General features: G+C 40.1%; 1 protein-coding gene across 2 annotated transcripts in view; it reads left to right on the top strand.

The window, feature by feature from the left end:
- Positions 1 to 23,983, top strand: part of sntg2 (syntrophin, gamma 2) — a 1,097,028-nt gene that overhangs the window by 1,039,561 nt on the left and 33,484 nt on the right. Inside the window, exons 13-15 of one of the 2 annotated variants that reach the window (XM_087975850.1) lie at positions 4,013 to 4,129; positions 9,474 to 9,545; positions 11,791 to 12,000. In XM_087975850.1, the coding sequence (XP_087831976.1) occupies positions 4,013 to 4,129; positions 9,474 to 9,545; positions 11,791 to 12,000 (399 nt within the window). The remainder of the gene's footprint in view (positions 1 to 4,012; positions 4,130 to 9,473; positions 9,546 to 11,790; positions 12,001 to 23,983) is intronic. The other variant, XM_087975858.1, reaches the window with a different exon arrangement.

Genomic DNA, 23,983 nt, shown 5'->3' with positions numbered 1-23,983 from the left:
TATATTGTATTTGTTTCTTAAGGTAATCTACTTTTTTTTCACGGGGAGTTAAACAGTAGTTTGTTTGGCATTGTGGACTTAAATAAATAAAATAAAGACACAGCAGTTCAAAAACTGCTCAAAGGTATTGTGAAATAAGTTTCATCCTAATGTATAGCAGCAGATTTTTATTTGTCTCTTACATTTCTGATCTCTAATCTCCCATTTATACAAATATTCACTTTCTATTATCACTTGTTTTCCAATGGAGTTCTGGTTAAGACTGGTACTTACAAAACATAAAATAAATTGATACCCTTCAGTCAATTGTCAGATTCAAACATAGACTGGAACAATAAAATAGAGAATTGATATAAAAGTCTATCACTGAACAAGATACCCAGTAGATAAATAAGGGAATTTAAGCTAAAATTTATCTTTTATAAATTATCTTGCTGCATAACTTAGTCAATTAGAAATATAATAATACCGAATGCCATCTTGGCTGATAAAATTACTGTAGGTCCAAAAGTTGCAAATGATGTTTATAACAGTGATTACCATAATCAGGCAAAAAATATATTAGAGAAGCACTTTCGTCAACTTTAGGAATAGTTTTCCATCAAGCTTTACCTTGACACTTGAACCTTAATTGTTTCTTATCCATTATTTTACTTTGCTTTGGGTAACATAACTTCCTCATGACTATTTCCTGGGAGGTCTTCATTCCCTGAACTCTCTCTGCAGATTTGATACTTTATTCCACAATTTCACTCCTCTTTCTCCTCATGAAAATATTGACTTCTAATTTCACGCCTGTTAGACATTTTCTGTATTATCACCAAATGACTGTTAGCAATTGACCATAGTCGCACTGACACAACCTACCCGTCTTTTAAAGTTCTGATCATTAGCAGGGCCTTAGTTGAGTTTGTTTTACTGGACCAGAAGTATTGACAATTATTATTCTAATTACCATTGGATGTCAAGAGTCTTCCAGGTCTGAAGTACAATATTATCACAAACATTGCTATCTTGAACATTTCGCTGGTTTCTTTTAGTTATTTGTTATTCTATTGACCATTGACGGCACAGGTTAGACTAAAATCTTATAGTTATACTTGTTTACATTCTAACTTTTTGAAAATTATGGATCCAAATTTTCCCATCCAACAATGTTTGTTACAGTCTATTCTCAAAGTGAAAAATCTCTTGCCATCTCCTCAGGGCACAGTGGCTCAGTGGTTAGCTCTGCTGCCTCACAACACCAGGGATCCGGGTTTGATTCCAGCCTCGGGCAACTTTCTGTGTGGAGTTTGCACATTCTCCCTGTGTGTGTGTGGGTTTCCTCCGGGTACTCCAGTTTCCTCCCACAATCCAAAGATGTGCATGTTAGGTGAATTGACCACACTAAATTGTCCATAGTGTTTAGGGATGTGTAGGTTAGGTGCATTCGTCAGGGGTAACTGTAGAGCAAGAGGGTAGGGGAATGGATCTGAGCAGGCTACTCTTCAGAGGATCAGTGTAGACTTGTTGCATTGAAGGGTCTGTTTTCACACTGTAGCAATTCTGTGATTTGCTGTAACACCTATAGTCAGTTATTTAGAGGCTAAATAAACGTGAATCAGTGTATGACGGTTTGGCAATTCTTATTTGCATTTGCAGAAATGGACAAAATGGAGGCTAAGATAAAAAATATTGTCAGAATTGCTATGGTGCTTCTTTTCGTCTCCACAAAAACAGACAATTAAGTTACATAAAGCTAGCTGTCATGTAAAACATTTCATTCCTAGCCTGTATGTCATCTTATCATCAATACTGCTATGCTCTACTTATTTGCATGTTAGTCAGACATCCAAGAGTAATGACTTGGAAAGTTTTAGTACCCTTCAAACTATCTATCTTTACACTCGGAGAATGAGGTCAGCTTCATATCACGATGTTGTGACCTAATTGAAGTTTAACATTCTTTCAAAAAATCAAAGGAATATTCAGAATATTAAATGGAAAATGTAGAACAAGCAAAGGCCATTTGCTCCTTCTTTCCAGAGGTTCCACTAAATGAGAGAGGCAGTAAAAAGTTTCTAAGGGGATAAAATTGTGGGTTTTGGTCTGGATTTTAATATCGTGTCGAAGTTTCAGTTCGATATTATATCTGTACCATTTAATCAGTTTTATTCATTAGTTGATACCTTCATAGTCTTGTCATATCCCATAAATTTTCTTACCTGCTGTGCTTATGCATATCTCTATAAATTGCTTACACATTACCCATATTTTTTACCCTGGTCTTTATTAAAGGGATTAATGAACATTAATCAACAATCAACTGCACTTTTCCTTAGAACTCTGTTGCACACAATCTGTGGAATTCTAATCCAGACTCTTTGTTTGAGACTTGTTAATTTTGGACAAGTATCCTTTGTCTTTGTCTCTGTCTTTGTAGTGTCAAAGTTACATAACCTGTTTGCTCGCAAAGTATCATTGAATTTTAAAACTTTTTCTCCAGTAAAACAAGCTCCACTTTCCATATGTATCTCCATAATTTACAGCCCCATTTCGAAAAGGATCACCTTCAATCTTCTTGAGATTGCAAACAACATTCTTCATATGAGTTCAGAACTGGATGTAATTGAAAGTGACGTCTTTTGAAAAAGTTCTACAATGAAAGAAGCTCCGAAATGTGTGATTTCAAATTAAAGTACTGCTGCCCAGAGATGAAACATAAAACCAGAAGAATTTATTAAATGTCATTTTTCTGACTGGTACTGAGTCAGATCTTTCCCTCTGTTGGAGACTTCCAGCAACATCATTTGACTAACAGCTCAGAATGATTTGATTATGAATAGCCCATTAAGCTAAATTGTTCAACCCAGCAAACAATATTGAAACTCTGGCTATGCACATCCCCAGCCTATCGTGTGGTTTTCAGTGTCCCTGCATGTCCAGAGCTATTGTTAAACCAGTGTGGTAACTGCTAGCATTATGAACAGCCTGAATGATTAGATTAGATTAGATTACTTACAGTGTGGAAACAGGCCCTTTGGCCCAACAAGTCCACACCGACCCTCCGAATCGCAACCCATCCAGACCCATTCCCCTACATTTACCCCTTCGCCTAACACTACGGGCAATTTAGCATGGCCAATTCACCTAACCTGCACATTTTTGGACTGTGGGAGGAAACCGGAGCACCCGGAGGAAACCCATGCAGACACGGGGAGAATGTATAAATTCAGCCTGAGGCAGAATTGAAGCCGGGTTTCTGGCGCTGTGAGGCAACAGTGCTGACCACTGGGCCACCGTGCCGAGGCTCTTGTTTCCAACAGAATCACAGCATTATATAATATAATGAAAATCTCATGCGGTTACTGTTTTCACTTAGTAATTTTGAGCAAACATCACTTTAAAAGTGCCCACTCTTCCTTTGTGAAAAAATCTGCAATTTATGTAAACGTGAAATGAGTGATACGTGAAATCATCAATTGTTATAACCTTCAATCTACAAATATTGGATGGCCAAAATATATATGGGTTTATTCATTTCAGAATTTGTATTTCTATCTCAAAACAACAAGGAAAACTCAGTCATTCTTTGTTGCGATAGCTTTCTGACTGTAGCTTTTAAAATATCCTAAAGTTGCTGGCGAGTCTCTCTTTTATGCATAAAGCAAAAAATTAAATGTAAAGTGACATTGAACCTGCAATGCTGTGCATTCTGTGAGTAAGCTGCCAATTCTGAAGAATATTTTGAGCTTGCTGAGCCTATCCTTGTTGTGCCTTTGCAGCAATGGAGGCTGTCATTCTAAATTGGATTCAAATCCTCATAATTCCACACCGAATGCTTTTAAGTGTTGATACCTCGATAATCCAGTTGAGCAATTTCCTATCTGATTTAGACATTATGACCGCACAGAGTCCTTGAAGAGGTTTCATTACAAAATTAATGACTTTGTGTGCAAGAATCATTAAAAAATACTGTGTTTTGATTTTGAGGATTGACTTTTCAATTTTCTAAGGTTTTCCTCTGCAGATAATTCACATGGGGTGGGTGAGTGAGAAGCTGCTAGGAGCTGAATCCAATCAGCTTTACAAGTGCAAGTTTCTGGGACTGAAAGGTTCTTCTCTACACATATTCAATTCTCCACCGGTAAGAGGCTGAAACCTTTTTAATATTGTGCAGATGTTTCTTCTTTTAGCTTGTTACTTTGCTCCTGGGCTTAATTTAGAATAATTAACCCACCTTAAAATTAAGAGAGTACATGTTAAGTGTTCCTAATATTTCTCACCATGTTCCCATATATGGTAAGCTTAACTTCCAGGCATTTAACAACACAGTGTTAGGGTACACCATTGATTTGTTCGGTCAGTGGTCTGGTTGCAAATTTAAGTAGTGTAGCAGAATAACAAACAACTCAAAAACAATTGAATCGGATTAGATGTTTGCACTATCCGTGTCCATTGAGATATCAAAAACAGAAATTGTTGGAAACTAAGTCTTGGAAAGCAAGTCTGGCAGTATCTGTGGAGAGAAAACAGAATTAAAATTTCAGGTCTATTAAGCTGTCTTCGGAGGATTTTTTTTCATCCAGTTAGATATCATTGGCTCATCTTTGACTCAGAAGATGGTGACTTCAAGACTACAACTGAATATATAATTTAGGTTAGCTCTCCAATGAAGCAAATAAAGAGTGTTGCATTGTCAAAGCAGTCATCATTGGATGTTATGGATATAAAATACCTCATAGCATTATTTTGAACCAAAAACCTCTCTGGTGTCCTGACCAATATTTATCTGTTCAACAAATATCAATAAAATCAGATTATCTAATCATTTAATCTCATTTCTGTTTATGGAATCTTGATGAGCACATATTGGCTGTCAAGGTTTCAATGTTACAAATCAATAACTACCACTCCAGAATGCTTCTTTGATATATGTTTGTTATCTCCTGGTGACACAGAAAGTTGTAGTTAGAACATTTAAAAGACATCTGGTTGCATATATGAATGTGAAGGGACCAGAGGGATATGGGCCAAATGCTGGCAAATGGGATAGATTAATTTTGGATATCTGGTCAGCATGGACAAGTTGGACCAAAGAGTCTGCATGATTAATTTATTCCATTTGTTCAGAATCACGTTACTTTTGTGAGGTAATAGAAAGCAAAGTACTGCATTTGCTACAGATCTGGAACAAAATCAATAATTTCTGCAGGAATTCAGCAAGTTTGGCAGTGTCCGTGGGAAGAAAACAGAGGTAATGTTTAGAGTCAAGTAATTCTTCATCAGAACTGTTATCAGCTGGGAAAATATGGCATTTATTGCTGAAGTTGGATTAGGAGGGGAAGGGAAGAGGTGAGCTGGCAAGTGGAGATAGAACTCAGTGAGAGAAACGTGAAAGGGATAGGCAAATGCAGAGATAATGGATAGCATGTCAGAGTAGGAAAAAAGCTGAATAATTGAGAATAAGAGCTAAGAGTAGGAAAAAATAGGTGAGCTATACTGAAAGCAACCCATATAATGTAATCTGTAAACAAAATATGCTGGAGATCACAGTGGGTCAGGCAGCATCAGTGGACAGAAAGCCTGGTAACCTCAGCCTCAGCTCTGATAAAGAGTCATCTAGACCTGAAACATTAGCTTACTTTCTCTCCATGGATGCTGCCTGACCCACTATGATCTCTAATATATTTTGTTTTCAGTACAGATTTCAGCATCTGCATTAATTTTCACCTCCAGATACTGTGATAATGGACCCAAGAATACATGAGAACGGGCTACTGTACCAAATACACATCTTTTCCTCAACTTTTGTAACCATAGTTTGTACAAGTTTAAACATTTTCTCACTGGCCTTTAGATTATGACTAGGATTTTCCACAGCACAGCCTGCATTGGCTTCTGATGTCTTTTTTTTAAAACTAACATTTTCTAGTGGAATTACTTATCTCACTCTTCTTTTTCTTTTTCTCTTTGAAATTTAAATTCCACTTCTGTTTACGCTCTTTCTTTGTCCTTCTCTTTTCTCTGCCATCAATATCATAAATTCAGTTTGTTTTTTAGTCTCAATATCAAATTCTATTCTTTTCAAACCCATTCTATCTCAAGCTGGTACATTCTTCCCTCACGGCATAGAGCTGTACAGCATAGAAACAGACTGTTCAGTCTAACTCATCCATTCTAACCAGATATCCTACATTAATGTATTCCCATTTGCCAGCACTTGGCCCATGTCCCTCTAAACCTTTTCTATCCATATACCCATCCAGACGTCTGTTAATGTTGCAATTGTACCAGCCTCCACCACTTCCTCTGGCAGCTCATTCCATACATGCACCACTCTCTGTGTGAAAACATTGTTCCTCAGATCCCTTTTATAAATCTTTTGCCTCTCACCTTAAATCTCTGGTCTCTGGTTTTGGACACCTCTAACCTGGGAAAAAAGACCTTGGCTATTCACTCTATCTATGCCCCTCATGATTTTATAAACCTCTATAAGGTCACCTCTCATCCAGAAAAAAAAAAGTCCCAACCTATTCAGCCTCTCCCTTTAGCTCAGACCCTCCAATCCCGGCAACTTCCTTGTAATTCTTTTCTGAGACCTTTCAAGTTTCACAACAACTGTCCTATAGCAGAGAGGCCAGAATTCAAGGCAGAATTCCAAAAGTGGCCTAACCTACAGCTGCAATATGCCAACCCAACTCCTATATTCCATGAACTGACCAATGAAAACAAGTGTACCAAATGCCGCCTTCACTACCCTGGTCGTATGTGACTCCACCTTCAATGAATTATGCACCTGCATCCCAAGGTCACTTTGTTCAGCAATACTCCCCAGTGCATAAGTCCTGCCTTATCAATTTTGCATTGTCCTTCTTCCAAAATATCTTGACCATGAACCCAAAACTTTGTCATGACTCACTCGGATAGTGTGCTTGAAATTGAATTAGAATTAGAATCCTTACAGTGTGGAAACAGACCATTTGGCCCAACAAGTCCACGCCAACCCTCCAAAGAGTAACCCAGCCAGACCCATTCCCTGACTATTCAGCATTACCCCAGACTAATGCACCTAATCTACACATCGCTGAACACCATGGGCAAATTAGCATGGCCAATTCACCTAACCTGCACATCTTTGGATTGTGGGAGGAAACACACACAGACACAGAAAGAATGTGCAAACTCCACACAGTCAGTCACCCTAGGCAGGAATCTAATCCGGATCCCTGGTGCTGTAAGGCAACAGTGCTAACCACTTAGCCACTGTGCTGCCCCTTCCTTATCCTGGCGTCACCAAGAATATGAAGATTTAATCAAACTACCAAATTTGCTTCTGAATGAGTGTTATGCAGGATGAAAACAAACCACACCAACATCATTCAGTAAAAGTAAAAATCAGTACGTTTATTGGAACAAGCTTAACTTCAGTAAGAACAATAAAATGAAAGAATGTATAACATTTACATCTGAAGCTTCACCTTTTTTAAAATTCTCACACACAAAACTCATAATGAGTGGAGGGAAAATAAATAGTCAGCCAAGTACAATTCTTTCCCGCCAATCCAAAACACAAAGCTGGATGGAGTGTTTCACAATCTTGGTGAATCTTCAATGATGACTCGATGTTGTCTGCACACTGACAATCAGTCTTCAGTTCAGTGGTTAATTAGTTGGATTCAGGGCCTGTCTTTTTCCATTGGATTTTAGAATTTTATATTTCTTCATCTCCGAATGTAATTTTTCTGATCTTTTGGCAGACAATTAGAAAATGTAACTTTCCAGCAAAAAGTGAAAGAGGGTTGAAATAACTCTACAGAAGCTGGCATCCTGTCACCCAAATCATGCTTATTTACTTGTGGAGAGTCTGTGAAATTGGCCCAAACCCCTCAGAGACAGCTGTCAGAATGAACAGAATGTCTGACACTGCTGTTCTTATCTGTCAGCCTGGGCTCCCTGATTGGGGCAGTACACCTGATCCAATCGGGGATGTCATCTCTGAGGTCCACCTGGATGACCGCTTTACAATCATTACAAATAGTTGCAACCTGCTCCTGGAGGTTTCCTCGCTTCTTTGTTTTCATTCCTCTTTCAGATTCTGTGTTAAACTGCAGCCTGACCAATCAGAGGCTTGTTGTGGTTCTGTTCGCCGAGCTGGGAATTTGTGTTGCAGACGTTTTGTCCCCTGTCTAGGTGACATCCTCAGTGCTTGGGAGCCTCCTGTGAAGCGCTTCTGTGATGTTTCCTCCGGCATTTATAATGGTTTCAATCAGAGGCTTGTTTCTATTGCTAAGCTCTTCGTGACCCCTATAACAAATGAAACTAGTTCATCTGGAACTCAAATTAATATTGCTTGTTTTTACAAATTGTGGAAAATTTCTTCTACGTTCTTCTCTTTTTGAAAAAATAATGTCCATTTTTCTCATTTCTAAGCCATTGTTCAAAAATAGGAATACATGGACTCTTACAAAGATAATGTATTAAAACATCAAGGAGCAGAGATGATTCTCATCAATGAGCAATTGGGTTCTAGAATGTGGTGTCTGTAGGGTGGTGGAAACAGTTTTAGGGAAATTGGTACACATTAAACAAAGATACAAATTAAGGTGAAGGGGAACTAACAGGAGATTGGGACACAGTGGAGAGCACTGTGTAGGACAGCCATTGTAGGACAACTCAAAATGAATTAACAAATCACAAAACCACACCTATTTAGCATCAACTTCTTCAGTTTGAATACTTCCGAAGCCCCATCCTTTTCCCATTAAATCAATGCCAGCTACAGTTGTGCTGCTTATTGACCAGAAGCACTGGGGTTTTGTATGAATGACACTTTATCTGTTGATGTACTCACAACCCAATAATTCACCATCCTGGCTACTTTGAATGGTTGGTATGGCTACTTGCATATCAGAATCATTTGTTGGCCAGGACAAACAAGATGAGTTAAATAACATCTTTCTGTATCAAATATTTTCTAAGTTAAAAATCACACAACACCAGGCTATAGTCCAAAAAGTTTATTTGGAAACACTGGCTTTTGGAGTGCTGCTCCTTCAGCAGGTGACTGATTTTTAATTTTGTATGCCCCAGTCCAACACCGGCACCTCCAAATCAAAACATTTTCTAAGTTTCTATCTTTTCAACCTCGCTTAATATCCTCTAACCCTATTCACAATTCTACACTGGCACCCTATTCACTGCATTTGATTTTTCTCCCATTGCTACAGTGTCCAGCAGATCGAAAGTATTGAATTAATCATGTTACTTGGTGACAGACTTGCTACAAAACGTCAATGGTTAATTTAGGGCCCAAAATACAAATCGTGATAAAATGCATCCGATTTAAGAGTTGAATTTAAGAGTTACCCAATCTACAACAAGCCAGTTTTTAAAACTAGCATAGCACTAACTGGATAATTCACAATAATAACTGAGCCATAATTTTGTCCACGACATTATAATTTTAACAGTTTTTTTTATTTTTATAGGTCAGCATTCGTGACTGGCTGTGGGCTGAAAAAATCTACAACCTCTGTGAGATTCTTTGTAAAGTTCACAAGGTAACTCTCTTTGTCTGGCAATGAAATCAAACTATTCAGGCAAAAATGCAGAGCATTGAATAACAGGCTAAAATTTATATCTCGGATGATTTAGACATATATTGTGTGCAGCGATCGAAATATGAAAATTAGAAGGTTTCATGTTTTGGCTGTTCAGTTCCTGTATTTTTACTTCTGAGTCACAAGGGCACAGGATCAGTGATCCAGGTTTGAACACCACTCTGATGGTGTTGCATTGTTGGAGGTGCTATTGTACTGATGAAAGTTTAAACTACTTATTTGCTCTGGCTATTAAAATCTTTAGTTTTGAGATGGCAGGTTACCATTTTATAAGAAGATGATGAAATTGTTTAAAAGATCAAAATTGATGACATTTTGGAGACCGAATGATGTACATGGGAGCTTCTATCTCTGTGATTATCCATATACTACATTTAGTCATTTTATGCACTTGCAGCCATACTTTGTCCAATGTTAAAAAAAAAGGCTTTTCCTTGATAAAGAAACCCAAGTACTATTTTGCTCAACTCATTAGATTGTTTTTAATGAAAGAGCTCAGGCAGGTTCATGAATAGAACTTACATCCCTGACATTGTTTGACCACTAAAGATAGGAGGAAATGGTACCAATCTCATTTAAGATTAAGGTTTCCTCTGGGCGCTCAGGTTTCCTCGCACAATCCAAAAGATGTACAGGTCAGGTGAATTGGCCATGCTAAATTGCCCAAAGTGTTAGGTGCATTGGTCAGGAGTAAATATAGGGTAGGGGCTGTGTTACTCTTCAGACGGTCGACGTGGACTTGTTGGGCTGAAGGACCTGTTTCCATACTGTAGGGAATTCAATCTAATCTAATAAAGATACACTGCATACATTGGTAATGTCTTAAAATGCTTTTCTGCAAACTTTAGATCCAATGGTTACACATTTTACCTGTTGCAAACTTAAATATTCACATAACCTTTTAGGCTATAATTACATTCTTAGGCTATCACCAAAAAAAAAGTAATCTTCCCTGTGAATTAATTGGTTTTAAAAAGTAAAACTTATTTTAAAATAAACTATGCAGTATTACTCATTAGTTGCATTTGCATATGATGGTGAGTTTTTTAAATAAATTGAATATTCTTTACTATACTTTAAAAGATTTAAAAGGTGCATATTAGTGCCACTGTATTTGAAGGAAAACTTAATATTAGGATCTTCCTTGAAGGCCCATAATGGGGTGTGAATAGCAGAAATTTGTCAAGGTGATTAACTCATTTGGGGGGGTAGGATTAGTTTTGTGGCCAAGCCTAACTTCCAGAAAATAGGATTTAAAATGCAAAACATCAATGAAATGTGAATGGGGCTAGATGTAACCTGTGCCTGAAATTTATCTTTTTGCAATATCCTCTCTATCAAATCATCTAAAACAGATCTTTTCCTTTGAACTCAGTTAAAAAAGACAGACAACAAGCTGAATGCTTCCTTATATTTATTTGCATTCAAATCTCATTTACATGATTTAAATTTGAATTTGTATTGAATTTATTGTCACGTGTATTAGAGCACAGTGAAAAGCTTTGTCTTGCGAGCAATACAGGCAGATCACAGAGTTAAATAGCATAGATAAGTAAATAAGTAAACAGCTGCAAAAACCAAAACACAGGTATAAGTGAATGCTAAGAGTTTGAGAGTCCATTCACTATTCAATGTCGAGGACAAGATCAAATCTACACTTTAAACGTTCTGTACAAAAAGTTACAACTGCTGCTCATTTTGAAATACTCCTATTCTATGTTTGACATTCAACGTACATTGGATATTCATTTCCTTGGTATAATTCTAGAAAATTAATCTGATTGACAGCCTTTCTGTTCCAGTTAATCTGACATTTGGTTATACATTACTAAACTCAAGATAGTTAACTAAATTTGTATTCCTTAACATTTAACAAATTATTTCATAATATAATGAGATTGATGAACAAATTAAGTTTGTGCACCATGAAAGTGCTTTTAATTTCCCTTCTGACATTACATTTTTCAAATATGCACTTGCACATTGAGACCATATCAACCATACTTTAGTGAAGCACATATGTTTGAAACAGAATACTTTTAGGATACTTCATTATGCTACAATTTTCTTAAAGAAATGTTTCCCCATAATCTTTGGTTAGCAATGGCTATTTAAAGTGTATTCTAGACATTATCTGTCTCAGGTTAAATGGCTTGAAGATAATCTACTGCAGAATATTTTACAGCTCTGGCTTGCTGATGAATGCTGGCTTCAAGCAAACTTATGTTTAGGTCTTCATCAGGACTGTGAGCTTCAAGACCAGAGGCCGTACGGTTTCAGTGTTCTGGCGGGTCAAGGCGAGAACCATTATTTCTGTGTTGAGATGGGCAGCGACCTTGCAGTTTGGGAGAAAACCTTCCAGAGAGCAATATTTATGGAAGTCCAGAGAGCAGGAGTAAGTAAGACTATATGAACTCGCTGTATGTGGTTATTACTTACATTCCGACAAAACCATGATTGCTATCAAGGAAGGTGCATATGATGAAGTCTCCAAGCTTTGCTCATTGATAGCGATGTGTGCACAATATGATTTTGTAATTCAAAACCCAGCAAATGCTTATAATCAGCGGTAAGGTGTAAAAATACTAGAAGTGATTATTTTCTGGAAAATAGGTATGTACTGTGAGGAGTATTCACATGGATATTGTCTCTGTAGTTCTAGAGAAATCATTTCACAAAAGTGACTTTTTCATCGAAACTGGTTAATTCCTCATTAACAGATCAGACACATGAAAATCTAACTTCTAATCACTTAACCTTAGATATAGAAATTTTTGATTCAATTATTTAATTAAATATATTTTGGATAACTACAACTTCAACCTAATATGGAAAATGTAAAATAACTCCAGTGACTGCAGACAACTATACCTAAAGCCAGTTTTTTGTTTTCCTTCACTTTATTATTGTGGAAGGTCTGTAGTACAGGGCTTTTTATTTCTTTTATTTTCTATTTTTTCCCCCTAAGAATCTCTACCTCGGTACATTTGTACCCAAGATGGTGCAATAAGTGACGACTTGTAGACTTTGCACTGCACTCAAGAGTAAAGCTAATTCTAATTTTAATTCACTCTGCATTCTTTTCTTGACTTCACATTTTGTCTCATGTTCACTGAAGGAATGAACAATAAATATCGACTTATCCACTAATGAACACAATAACACTTGTACAATAAGTATTTGTAAAAAGAAAAACTGGAGATCTCCATTATGCATATTGAATCCAGTCCTGTTAATATGCTACAGTATCAAATCTAAGATTTAGAAAAAGGTTTCTTATGCTTTTTTGCAAACTGAGATCTTCCTCACTGGCATAGTCACTGCACAGTGCTGTATTATGAGATGAAAGATGATAATCAGAGACAGATGTGTTGTCATATTATGTGGATGCAGTGCAAACATCAAAAATATCTTTCAGTTCTTTCAGTTTTTATTTAGTATCAAAAATATCAGTTTGTTGTCACATAAGTAAAGGAGGGTAAACAATGAATTTGAATATAGATTAGAAGCTTTTCTAGTGTTTAAAACATACATTATTATTGTACTTGCATTAGCTTTTCCAATTATTAATAAATAATCTGACAGGATATGCAGTTGATTTAATGATAACTCACTGCAAGAAAATATCCAATGCATATCAAGGTGGAGAGAGACCAACAACGGAGTCAGACAGTATAGGGGTAAGTGGAGTTGAAGCCACAACCAGATCAGCGATGATTTTATTGATTTGGAAAACAGGCTTCACGGGCTAAATAGCCTATTCCTCTCCTAATTTATATGCTTTATACTGTGTGTTTAGAACTGGATTTTCACACAGTAAGGACCATTAATGCAACAAATATTCTTGTTGTTCTTGCTATTTCCATTATTTTAAGCATTAATCACAATGTGACTGCCTATTCTACCAGCTTACATCCTTTCTTCAGAAAACACTCCCAAAAGCACAAAAGCAGCAATAGAGAAAGCCAAGCTGCAGATTAATTGATGCAATTCTCATTTGGTATGGATTGTTGCCAGAAGTACTTTTTGAAAGAACAATTTGAGGTTGAGAAGCATTAGGGTGTATTCACAGCTAGAATTCTGTTCTAAAAGCAATTTGATTTCTTGCAAAAAAAGTCTCATTTAGCTTTGATTTTTGTTTGACTGCTATTACATGGAGCCCTGTCCAAGCTCAAACAATGATAATGTGCTGCTCTCTACATGTCAAGAAATCCAATAATAAAGAGGAAGCCTTAGGCTACTGATTGAATGGGAGTCCTTAAAATCACTATGTTCTCACCCTGCAGCAGCATTGTGGAGAGGTTGAAAATAGCTTTTTAAAGCTTCTGATCTCACTGTGCTCATTCACCCTCAATTCTCTTGCACAGAGTGATACTAAAAACACACTAAAAAAAAATAGAATTTACATATCCATTGCTGGTGCAATATCTGTTTTATTTTCATGAAAACATTTTCACATAAAGATATTCTATAAGGATACAATGCTATGATAGCAGGAACAACTTGCATTTATATGCAAAACAACTCAAAGATTTTTTGGAAGCATTTAGTTTAGTGGTCCATTGGAAATGATTTTCTCTTCACACTGACTCAAAATTCATGCCCCATATGTAACATGTTTAGATCCAAACTGATTCTACAGCAAAGCAGAGTGAAGTAAGCTGTACTTCAGTCTGATGTCAATTACAGTCTGACCCCAGATTCTGGCTGTATTCTTGCATGAGTATGAATCGGTTTGCGCAGTTACTACATGCTAGAGCATGACAACCATGCTGCCTGGAGTTTCAAATACATGTAACTTTAGGTTTTGTACACCTTGAGATTGACCCATGCAACTGCAGTGTCTTAAAGCACTTCACACCGCTGCTTAGGTTGTGGTAAAAACTCACCCCTAACCTTTCAGAATAAAAACTAAATTACTTCTGCACTATTTTGAAAAGTAAACATTTCTAAATTCCTTCTACATTGAGGACTTTACACTGAAGCAGCGCTCCCCAGCACCCAGCATAAATGTCGGGGGTGAGACTGCCTCCACTTCGCTGCTGCCAGGATGGCAGATATGCCAAACATCTTCAAACATCTCAAGATGCACCCTCATATTTCAGGCCAGGCTGATAGCCACCTGCAAAAGAGGTGAGGGTCTAATGCACTGGGCAAGGGGGCAGGCAAAGAGGCTGGATATTAGGAAGCAATCTGTTGGGAGGAACCTTTGTTGGCATCTGGAAATGCCCATTCTAACTAGTCAACAGTCTGTAGGGTTAAATCAGCCAACTGCACAATGAGCACTGGCCTTTCTCACTGCCCATTAAACAAGAGCCGAGGCAGGTTGATTCCTCTGGGTAAGAATTAACACTTTAATGTCCTCCTCTGGGCTGTGTGGAGAAAGCATTCTCCTCCAGTAACTTAAATCATCGTTTTCCTTGGAGAGGTGTTGTGGGTGGTGCAGGGCGCGGGGTACTTTGGTTAGTGACAGTGGTTGTGGGTAGGGCATGCATGACACTAGTGACAGGGCATCTTGGCCCTGCCCCCCGCAGCCCCCAGCCACCTGCCTTCCCACCTGCGGCTAGCCTTCGAAATTCAGCCCAATGTTAACAACTAGCAACAGAAAAGTGAAGCTGAAGAATAATGGAAGTGTAGGCTGATAGAAAGCGACAAGAAAACTCAGAAAAACAGAATTCTAGTCGAATGAAATTCTATGGTTTGCATCCATCTTTTTATAAACTGACATGAAACATGACATTTTAATTTCTAGCTACTCACCATTTACGTTGAAGTAATGATAAAAGTTGATTAAATGGAAGAATCTTTTTTAATCATTCACAGGATCTGGGTGTCATGGGCTGGGCCAGCATTTATTACCTGTCTCTGTTTGACCTTATGAGGTGGTGGTGAGCTGCCTCCACATAAAATATAATCATAGCTGCACCAGCACAAATACTGTGCTTTCATATTCACATGTCTAATTTTGCATTCAGCTCTGGGATCATGCTCCATAGACTATATTATCTACAAATCTTGTTCTGTCTCAGTACGTCATGTAACCATTGTAATAAATTAGTTCAATTAAGAATGGAAATTGCCTGTGGCTTTTATGTGGAATGGCGCATGTCAGTAGTTTTCTCTACTTCCTTCCAGTGTGCATTCTTACAGGACTTTTCACTGGGATGAAAGCTGAGTCTGTTGTCAGTATTTATTTTCCTTTTCCATGTATAATTCAGTGGTAGGTGGTTAATGCGTGTAGTTCATTCAACATGAACTGATTTAATTATTGCTTTAATGTGCGTATATGTATCAACCAATTATCTCTTAAATGACTGCTGGCTCTGGAAATAGTCCAATTGAAAAAGCAGTAGCAAAAATAGAAGATGCTTGAAATACACAGTTTATTGGCACCTGCAAAAGAAGCAATGCATTTGTGTTTTGAGCAAGATCTCTCAATAGAGTCCTGATCTAACATGGTATTGGTACTTTTGAGTTCAAATGCGAAAAAATTATGTTTCACAAAATTACCAAAAGAATATTGGATGCCAACATGTCACATAGAAACACAAATTGGCCATTCATCCATTTAATTCTGTTCCACTATGCTGTTTTTGCTACTTTAACTTGTAAAAAATATTAGTTCAAAAGAATTCACAGAGGAATTACCACACAGATGTGTTAAGCACTCACTTGATCATATCACCAACTGTGAGTTATATCTTTGTTGAGCTAACAGTTGTGTTTTCGTAAAAGTGTAGCAGACGTCACATCAGATAGTTATTTGCTTAAAATAATGACACAAAATATGTTTTACAACATTTTTTAAAAGCAGCTAATGGGAGAATTACTAACCAAGGATTTATTTTGTCATTCCTTCACTGTCATTGGATCAAAATTCTAGATAACCTTTCCTAAGTCGGAGTGCACCATCCTGCCATGGATTGCAGAGTTCAGGAAGGCAGCTCATCACCATCTTCTCAATGGTAATTAGAGTTAGGCAAGGAATGTTGGCCCAGCTAGTGATGCCCAAGTTCCATGTATGAATTTTGAAACACAAAATAATTTGGTACCTCTTATATATAAAAAAAGGAAAGAGAATAAAATCCATTTGGTTGAAGTAAATATCTTCTTGCGTGATATTCTCTCAGCGGCCTGGCACAGCGTCATTTGTCCCAGCATGAGCTTGCAGCTTCAGGATGATTCCAGAGTGATCTCCCAGCCTCAAGATTCTTGAGGAGAAGCCCAGTGCAGTGAACAGGGTTGGAAGGACTCTTATTCTAAACTTTTTATTTCTTTAGTTTTGTCTTTTTTTGCCTAACAACTGTAATGCTGGAATTTTTATTTCTTTATTTTACTAATTTTTGTTTTCCTTAAGAATTTGTACTTCAGAATCTATACTTAGGTACCTTTGTGCCTAAAATGGCGCCATTAGTGGTGCCTTGTAAGCATTTCACTGCACTCATTTCAGTACATGACAGAGACAATAAGGCAGGAACAGGATACTGATTGAGGATGATCAGCCATGATCATAATGAATGGTGGTGCAGACTCGAAGGGCCTACTCCTGCACCTATTGTCTCTTGACAATAAAGCTAGTTCAAATTTGTTGATAAATTAACTGGAATTTCCTTCAAGCCCATCCACTCGTCTCTTTATCATATCTCTCAAATTCTTTCATCGTCAGAAATTGCCCAAATTATCTGTGACACATTGCATCGGTGGTAATTTATTCCACAGCTCAGTTCCTCTTTTGAATGAACAATTCTGGATATTGGATTCATCCTTAATGATTTTTTTTTCTATAGCTATTGCACCCTTCTTATAATTCTTTCAAAATAACAGTACTCTACACATACAACATGCAATGAAATACCACTGCTAGAAATCTCCCCAGCAGTGATTTAAATCATTTGATAAAACTTCAGTAGTTCATGAGCAGACTTGATATTTAAACAAGTATTCACCGATTCTTTTGTTAGTTTGACAATTGTTAAATGCAATGGTCTAGCTTTCAGATATAATTCCATAACCTCCTTTAAAATTGTCCTAGTGATATTTAGGTTCTCCTAGGTTTTCCTTCAAGATCCCCCACTCCACACTCACAGCAATGCGCCGGCACCTGACCTCTCTTCTGTCAGCCCTGTCTCAGCTGAGGGCCACACTCTCTCAGAATTGCAAAGGACCCCTCCTTTACTATATTCTCAGGAGAATTCATACTCTCAACAAACAGTATTTCAACACCGTCTCAACATCAAAAACTATAAGTACAACAAGCTTTTATCAATCCACCTCCATAACCAGCACTCTTCAAACATTCCAGAAGATTCCCCCGGCCTCTGGAACAGATCAGACGCCATTAGCCATGCAGCTACCATCCCCACGGTGATCGATGATGTCACTTCCGCCCCCATCATGGCCACTTCCACGGCCACTTCCACCTCTCACAATTCCTCTTGCACCAAACATGACATCACTTCCGCCCCTCACATCATTGTTGATGTCACACACTCAGTGACTTCCGCCCCCTCCACTGCCGTGTTCGCCACCACTTCCATCCCCACCAATGCCACTCACCTGCATTCTGCTGACACGCCCCCCCCCGCAGATCCCACTGTCACCATCCCCGCCCTCCAGAACCTGGAAAACCACTCCTGCTCATGACTCCACCCCCATTCCCCCCACCACCACACCCACTCAAATTACAGGCGCTGCCCCCACTCCGAGCTCGACACCCACACCAGATCCCAGCTCCTAGCCCTGCTGAGTTTTCACCATCTCTCCAGACCTTCCCCTCACTGAGGACAAGCGATCAGTCCTCAGCAAAGGACTCACCTTCACCCCCTCCACCCACGCATCAATGAATTTAATACATGGCGTGACATCGAACACTTCTACCGCCACCTCCACCTCCGAGCTTACTTTTACAATCAGGACTCCCGCCCACATTCCGAAGACCCCTTCGCCCGCTTCCAACACACTCCATCCACCTGGACACCCCGAGCTGACCTATTACCCACCCTTGACCTCTTCATTTCCAACTGCTGCTGGGACATTAACCGCATCAACCTGTCTACCCCCTTCCCCCACTCCAATCTCTCACCCTCACAACGCGCTGCCCTCCCCTCCCTCTGCTCCAATCCCAACCTCACCATCAAGCCAGCGGATAAAGGGGGCCAGTGGTAGTCTGGCGCACTGACCTCTACACCACTGAAGCCAGACGCCAACTCAAAGACACCTCCTCCTACCGCCCCCTCGACCATGACCCCCATCCCCATCACCAAACCATCATCTCCCAGACCATACAGAACCTCATCACCTCAGGAGATCTCCCACCCACAGCTTCCAACCTCATAGTCCGGGAACCCTGCACTGCCCAGTTCTACCTCCTTCCCAAGATTCACAAGCCGGACCACCCTGGCCAACCCATTGTCTCAGCATGCTCCTACCCCACTGAACTCATCTCTATCTATCTCGACACTGTCCTATCCCCCCCAGCCCAGGAACTCCCCACATACGTTCGAGACACCACCCATGCCCTCCACCTCCTCCAAGACTTCCGTTTCCCTGGCCCCCAATGCCTCATCTTCACCATGGATATCCAATCCCTCTACACCTCCATCTGCCATGACCAGGGCCTCCAAGCCCTCCGTTTCTTCCTCTCCTGACGTCCCCAACAGTACCCTTCCACTGACACTCTCATTCGTTTGGCCGAACTGGTCCGCACCATTAACAATTTCTCCTTTGAATCCTCCACTTCCTCCAGACCAAAGGGGTAGCCGTGAGCACATATATGGGCCCCAGCTATGCCTGTCTCTTTGTTGGCTACGTAGAGCAGTCCATCTTCTGTAGTTACACCGGCACCACTCCCCACCTCTTCCTCCGTTACATTGATGACTGATTCGGCACCACCTCGTGCTCCCGCGAGGTGGTTGAGCAGTTCATCAATTTCACCAACACATTCCACCCCAACCTTAAATTTACCTGGACCATCTCTGACACCTCCCTCCCCTTCCTGGACCTCTCCATCTCCATTAATGACGACCGACATGACACCGACATTTTTTACAAACCCACCGACTCCCACAGCTACCTGGATTACACCCCTTCCCACCCTACCTCCTGCAAAAATGCCATCCCATATTCCCAATTCCTCTGCCTCTGCCATATCTCCTCCCAGGAGGACCAGTTCCACCACAGAACACACCAGATGGCCTCCTTCTTTAGAGACTGCAATTTCCCTTCCCACGTAGTTAAAGATGCCCTCCAACACATCTCGTCCACATCCCGCACCTCCGCTCTCAGACACCACCCCTCCAACCATAACAAGGACAGAACCCCTCTGGTGCTCACCTCCCACCCTACCAACCTTCGCATAAACCAAATCATCTGACGACACTTCCGCCACCTCCAAATAGACCCCACCACCAGGGATATATTTCCCTCCCCACCTTCCACAAAGACAGTTCCCTCCATGACTACCTGGTCAGGTCCACGCCCCCCAACAACCCACCCTCCCATCCTGTCACCTTCCCCTGCCACCACAGAAATTGTAAAACCTGCACCCACACCTCCTCCCTCACCTCCATCCAAGGCCCCAAAGGAGCCTTCCACATCCATCAAAGTGTTACCTGCACATCCACCAATATTATTTATTGTATCTGTTGCTCCCGTTGCAGTCTCCTCTACATAGGGGAGACTGGATGCCTCCAAGCAGAGCGCTTTAGGGAACATCTCTGGTACACCCGCACCAATCAACCACACCGCCCTGTGGCCCAACATTTTAACTCCCCCTTCCACTCAGCTGAGGACATGCAGGTCCTGGGCCTCCTTCGCCGCCGCTCCTTCACCATCCGACGCCTGAAGGAAGAATGCCTCATCTTCCGCCTCGGAACACTTCAACCCCAGGGCATCAATGTGGACTTCACCAATTTCCTCATTTCCCCTTCCCCCACCTCACCCCAGTTCCGAACTTCCAGCTCAGTGCTGTCCCCATGGCTTGTCCTACCAGCCTATCTTCCTTTCACCTATCCACCCCACCCCCATCCACCCATTGTACACTTTGTTACCTTCCCCCACCCTCCTCTCTGACCTATCACCTCCATCCCCACCCCCATCCACCCAGTGTACTCTTTGCTACCTTCCCCCACCCTCCTCTCTGACCTATCACCTCCATCCCCATCCCCACTCATCTATTGTACTCTATGCTACTTTCTCCCCTCCCCCACCCTCCTCTCATTTATCTCTCCACCATGCAGACACTCTGCCTCTATTCCTGATGAAGAACTTTTGCCCGAAATGTCGATTTTCCTGCTCCTCGGATGCTGCCTGAATTGCTGTGCTTTTCCAGCACCACTCTAATCTAGTGATATTTAATAATATAGTTTATACACGAGTCGGTTGTTAGTTTCTTGATCGTGACCCCAATTTACAGAAGCACTTAATGGCTGAAAGACATAACTCAGGAAAGTCCTAGATTTGAATGCTTGTTATCAGATCTTTTTGGCTTAACTGTTCAAAGAAAATTGTAGAAAGCAATTTTAAAAGCACAGATGCTAAATTTTGACATTGTCCCTTCGAGTACAAATAAGAAGCAATTCAGTAATTTAACTCAACTATCAATAAACATCTCACATCTATCTCGTTAGAAAGGCTCTAGTCTGTTGGGCCTGTGAACTAGAGATGATTATAATTCATATACAGGGATTCTGATAGATTTTATACAGAACGCTATTAGGGAAAGCTGTGACCAGACTCAGCTAAACCAATCAGGAGTTTAGGTAGGGGATATTTTATGTAGGACCCCACAGCTTCTTCAGTATTTTGTATCATTATTGTAGTGATTTAAACCAGGTGGATCACAGACTGAGATCCCTGACTGGCCCAAGTTAACAACCCCAATCAAGGAGCCCTGGCTGACAAACATAAACAGGGATTCAGAGAGTCTCTTCATTGTGGGGACTGGCTAGGAGCTGGCTGGTCAGAGCCCATGTACTCTGTACATGTAAATAAAGGGTAAGTTGGTGATGGGATACCAGTCTCTGTGCAGTTATTTCAGTTACAAAACAAATATTCTGAATTGAATAATGCCAACCACTACTCTCTAAGCCTCACTGAACTGAAGCAGAATAGCTTAATGATTCATATTAACCTTTATTTTACTGAACATGTCTTGGATCCTCTTCCTGAAAAGTTTGGAAAACATTTTCAAATAATATGTCCATCCAGATTAGGTCACAAGACTGGTATTATTGTTACAACTCCAAAGTGAGGCACATGCTTAAATGTCAAACTAATAGATGGCATATTGAGGTAGCTAGCTTTGTTGTGTTGTTAGAGAGTATTTCAGGCAAGATACTAAATTTACATCATTCATAGCTGCTAAATTGGTTAATCTGAACTAAGGAAGTAGAACAGTGTGACAGTTTCCACAACTCTCTGAGCCAGAGGTGAGAATTCGACAATAAGCCAAAGCTACATCTGAACAATTATAAGAAGTGCCTATATTCCAGGCCTTGAATGACCTGGGCTTTGGTGTCAGATTTGGCAGAAATGTGTGAGCAGTTCAACAAGGCCTGCCTTAATGTCAGAGCACCAAGTCAAATGTTTGAACTAAATTTCAGATATTGAGATAAGACTCTCACTCATAACTAGCAAACACCTTTTGAAGGAACAGCATTCTGAAAGCTTATGAGTTTAAATAAATCCATTGGGATATAACCTGATGTCATGTGACTTCTGACTTTGCACCCCAGTCCAACACATCATGTTTGACATGAGGCCAGTCAAGTGGTGCTTGTATCAATCATGCACTTATAGACTTAAGGTCAAAGTCAGATCATTGTGACGAGAAATGCAGGAGGTGTGAGGTACAAATGCTGATTCCAAGGCACACAGAAATGCCATTGGTCCGTGAAAATTGAAGATATACATCTCTGGGAAGCAGAAGTAATCACAGGTGTCATTAAAAGATGCATCTGCAGCTACAATGCATGCAGCCAGTGCAAGACAGAGGTGATTTTTCTCTCCATTGAAACTGTTAGTATAATGCAAGGCTCTCTCCTACACAATGATGCTTTCCATAGGTGATATGGAGCTTGGAAGAAAATGGTTCAGTACTCAGGAAGCACTTATACTCTACTACCATCTCTTTGCTGTGTGACTGTTGACACATTTATCAGATTAAGATCTAATGTCAAAGTGCCAAGATGGGTCACTTCCTTGGTGCTCCTGGTCTGAATGCTCCATATCCCATTGTTAAGCTGTCATGTGATGTGAATGCTCACATTGACAATGACATGTTCTGTTTCTTCCACTGCACACACAAGATCCAGCCAAAGGAAATATGATAGTCGCTATTGCTGTAATACAACAAAGGTATGGAGAAATGGAAGATCAACAGATGTGTCAGCAAACCCGGGAGCAAAAGCAACCTCCTGTGGATGCCAAACAGCCACCATAGGAAGATGCCACAGCTGAAGGTCCCTCTGGATGTACAGGAGAGCTTGAGTTTTTCAGCCTCAGTGCTATTTTTTTCTGAATGAGCAGGCAGCGGATATCTTGGGGACCCGGTCAGGGATTGATGGAATGGGACCTTCGATCTGCAGGTGTGAGTAGCCATTCAATCTCATTGGCTGTCAAGGTGACAGCTGTATTGAACTTGTATGTGGCTAGCCATTCCCAAGGAGCCACAGGAAACCTGTGTGGGATCTTTCCATTGTCCACCCAAAAATGCATCATGTGACCGGTGTAATTTGTGTTAGTTCACACCATTTCATCTCATTTCCCTGTGGAAAGGTAAGTGTTGTAGTCAGAGCAATATGATTCAGCAACATAGCTGTAATGCACTGTACCCATGTCATGAGAGCTGGCCATATCATTATTGATGGAATTCATCTATTGATGAATTCACCTCCATGTGCCAGTTTTCTCCACACATCAATTCCAATTTGTTAATGTTTGTGCTTAGTACCTTGGAAGCTGCCATGGTGCCTATATCCTTGAGAACACTCATGTTCCTGCTCCATTTCATGGCAGATGCCTTACAAGAATGATGACTAAGAGATAAAGGCTACACAATATGGTCATAGTTGATAAGTCTGTTACACAAACCCCTAACTGAGGCTGAGCACATACAGTGAAGCCCATTCTTTCACCAAAGCCTTGGTGAATCAGATGTCAAGATTGCTAATGATTCAATACTTGGATCAGTCTGGTGGGGACTTGAAATATACTCCAGACAGAATCTGTTGCATAATCCTCACATGCACGGCACAACTGGAGCAAGCAAAGACAGGGTATGATGGAGGCTGGCAAAAAAGGCCAGCTACAGCAGACCTCTGAGGAGGAGGATGGGGACATTCAACAAGAACTTCACCTGATGCATGGCAGAGTGGTGC

Source organism: Chiloscyllium plagiosum, unplaced genomic scaffold (assembly GCF_037043375.1).
Source record: "Chiloscyllium plagiosum isolate Xiang-an unplaced genomic scaffold, Cpla_swu_hap1 HiC_scaffold_3, whole genome shotgun sequence".
NCBI classification, from domain to species: Eukaryota; Metazoa; Chordata; class Chondrichthyes; order Orectolobiformes; family Hemiscylliidae; genus Chiloscyllium; species Chiloscyllium plagiosum.
This window is presented reverse-complemented; position numbering and strand designations above follow the sequence as displayed.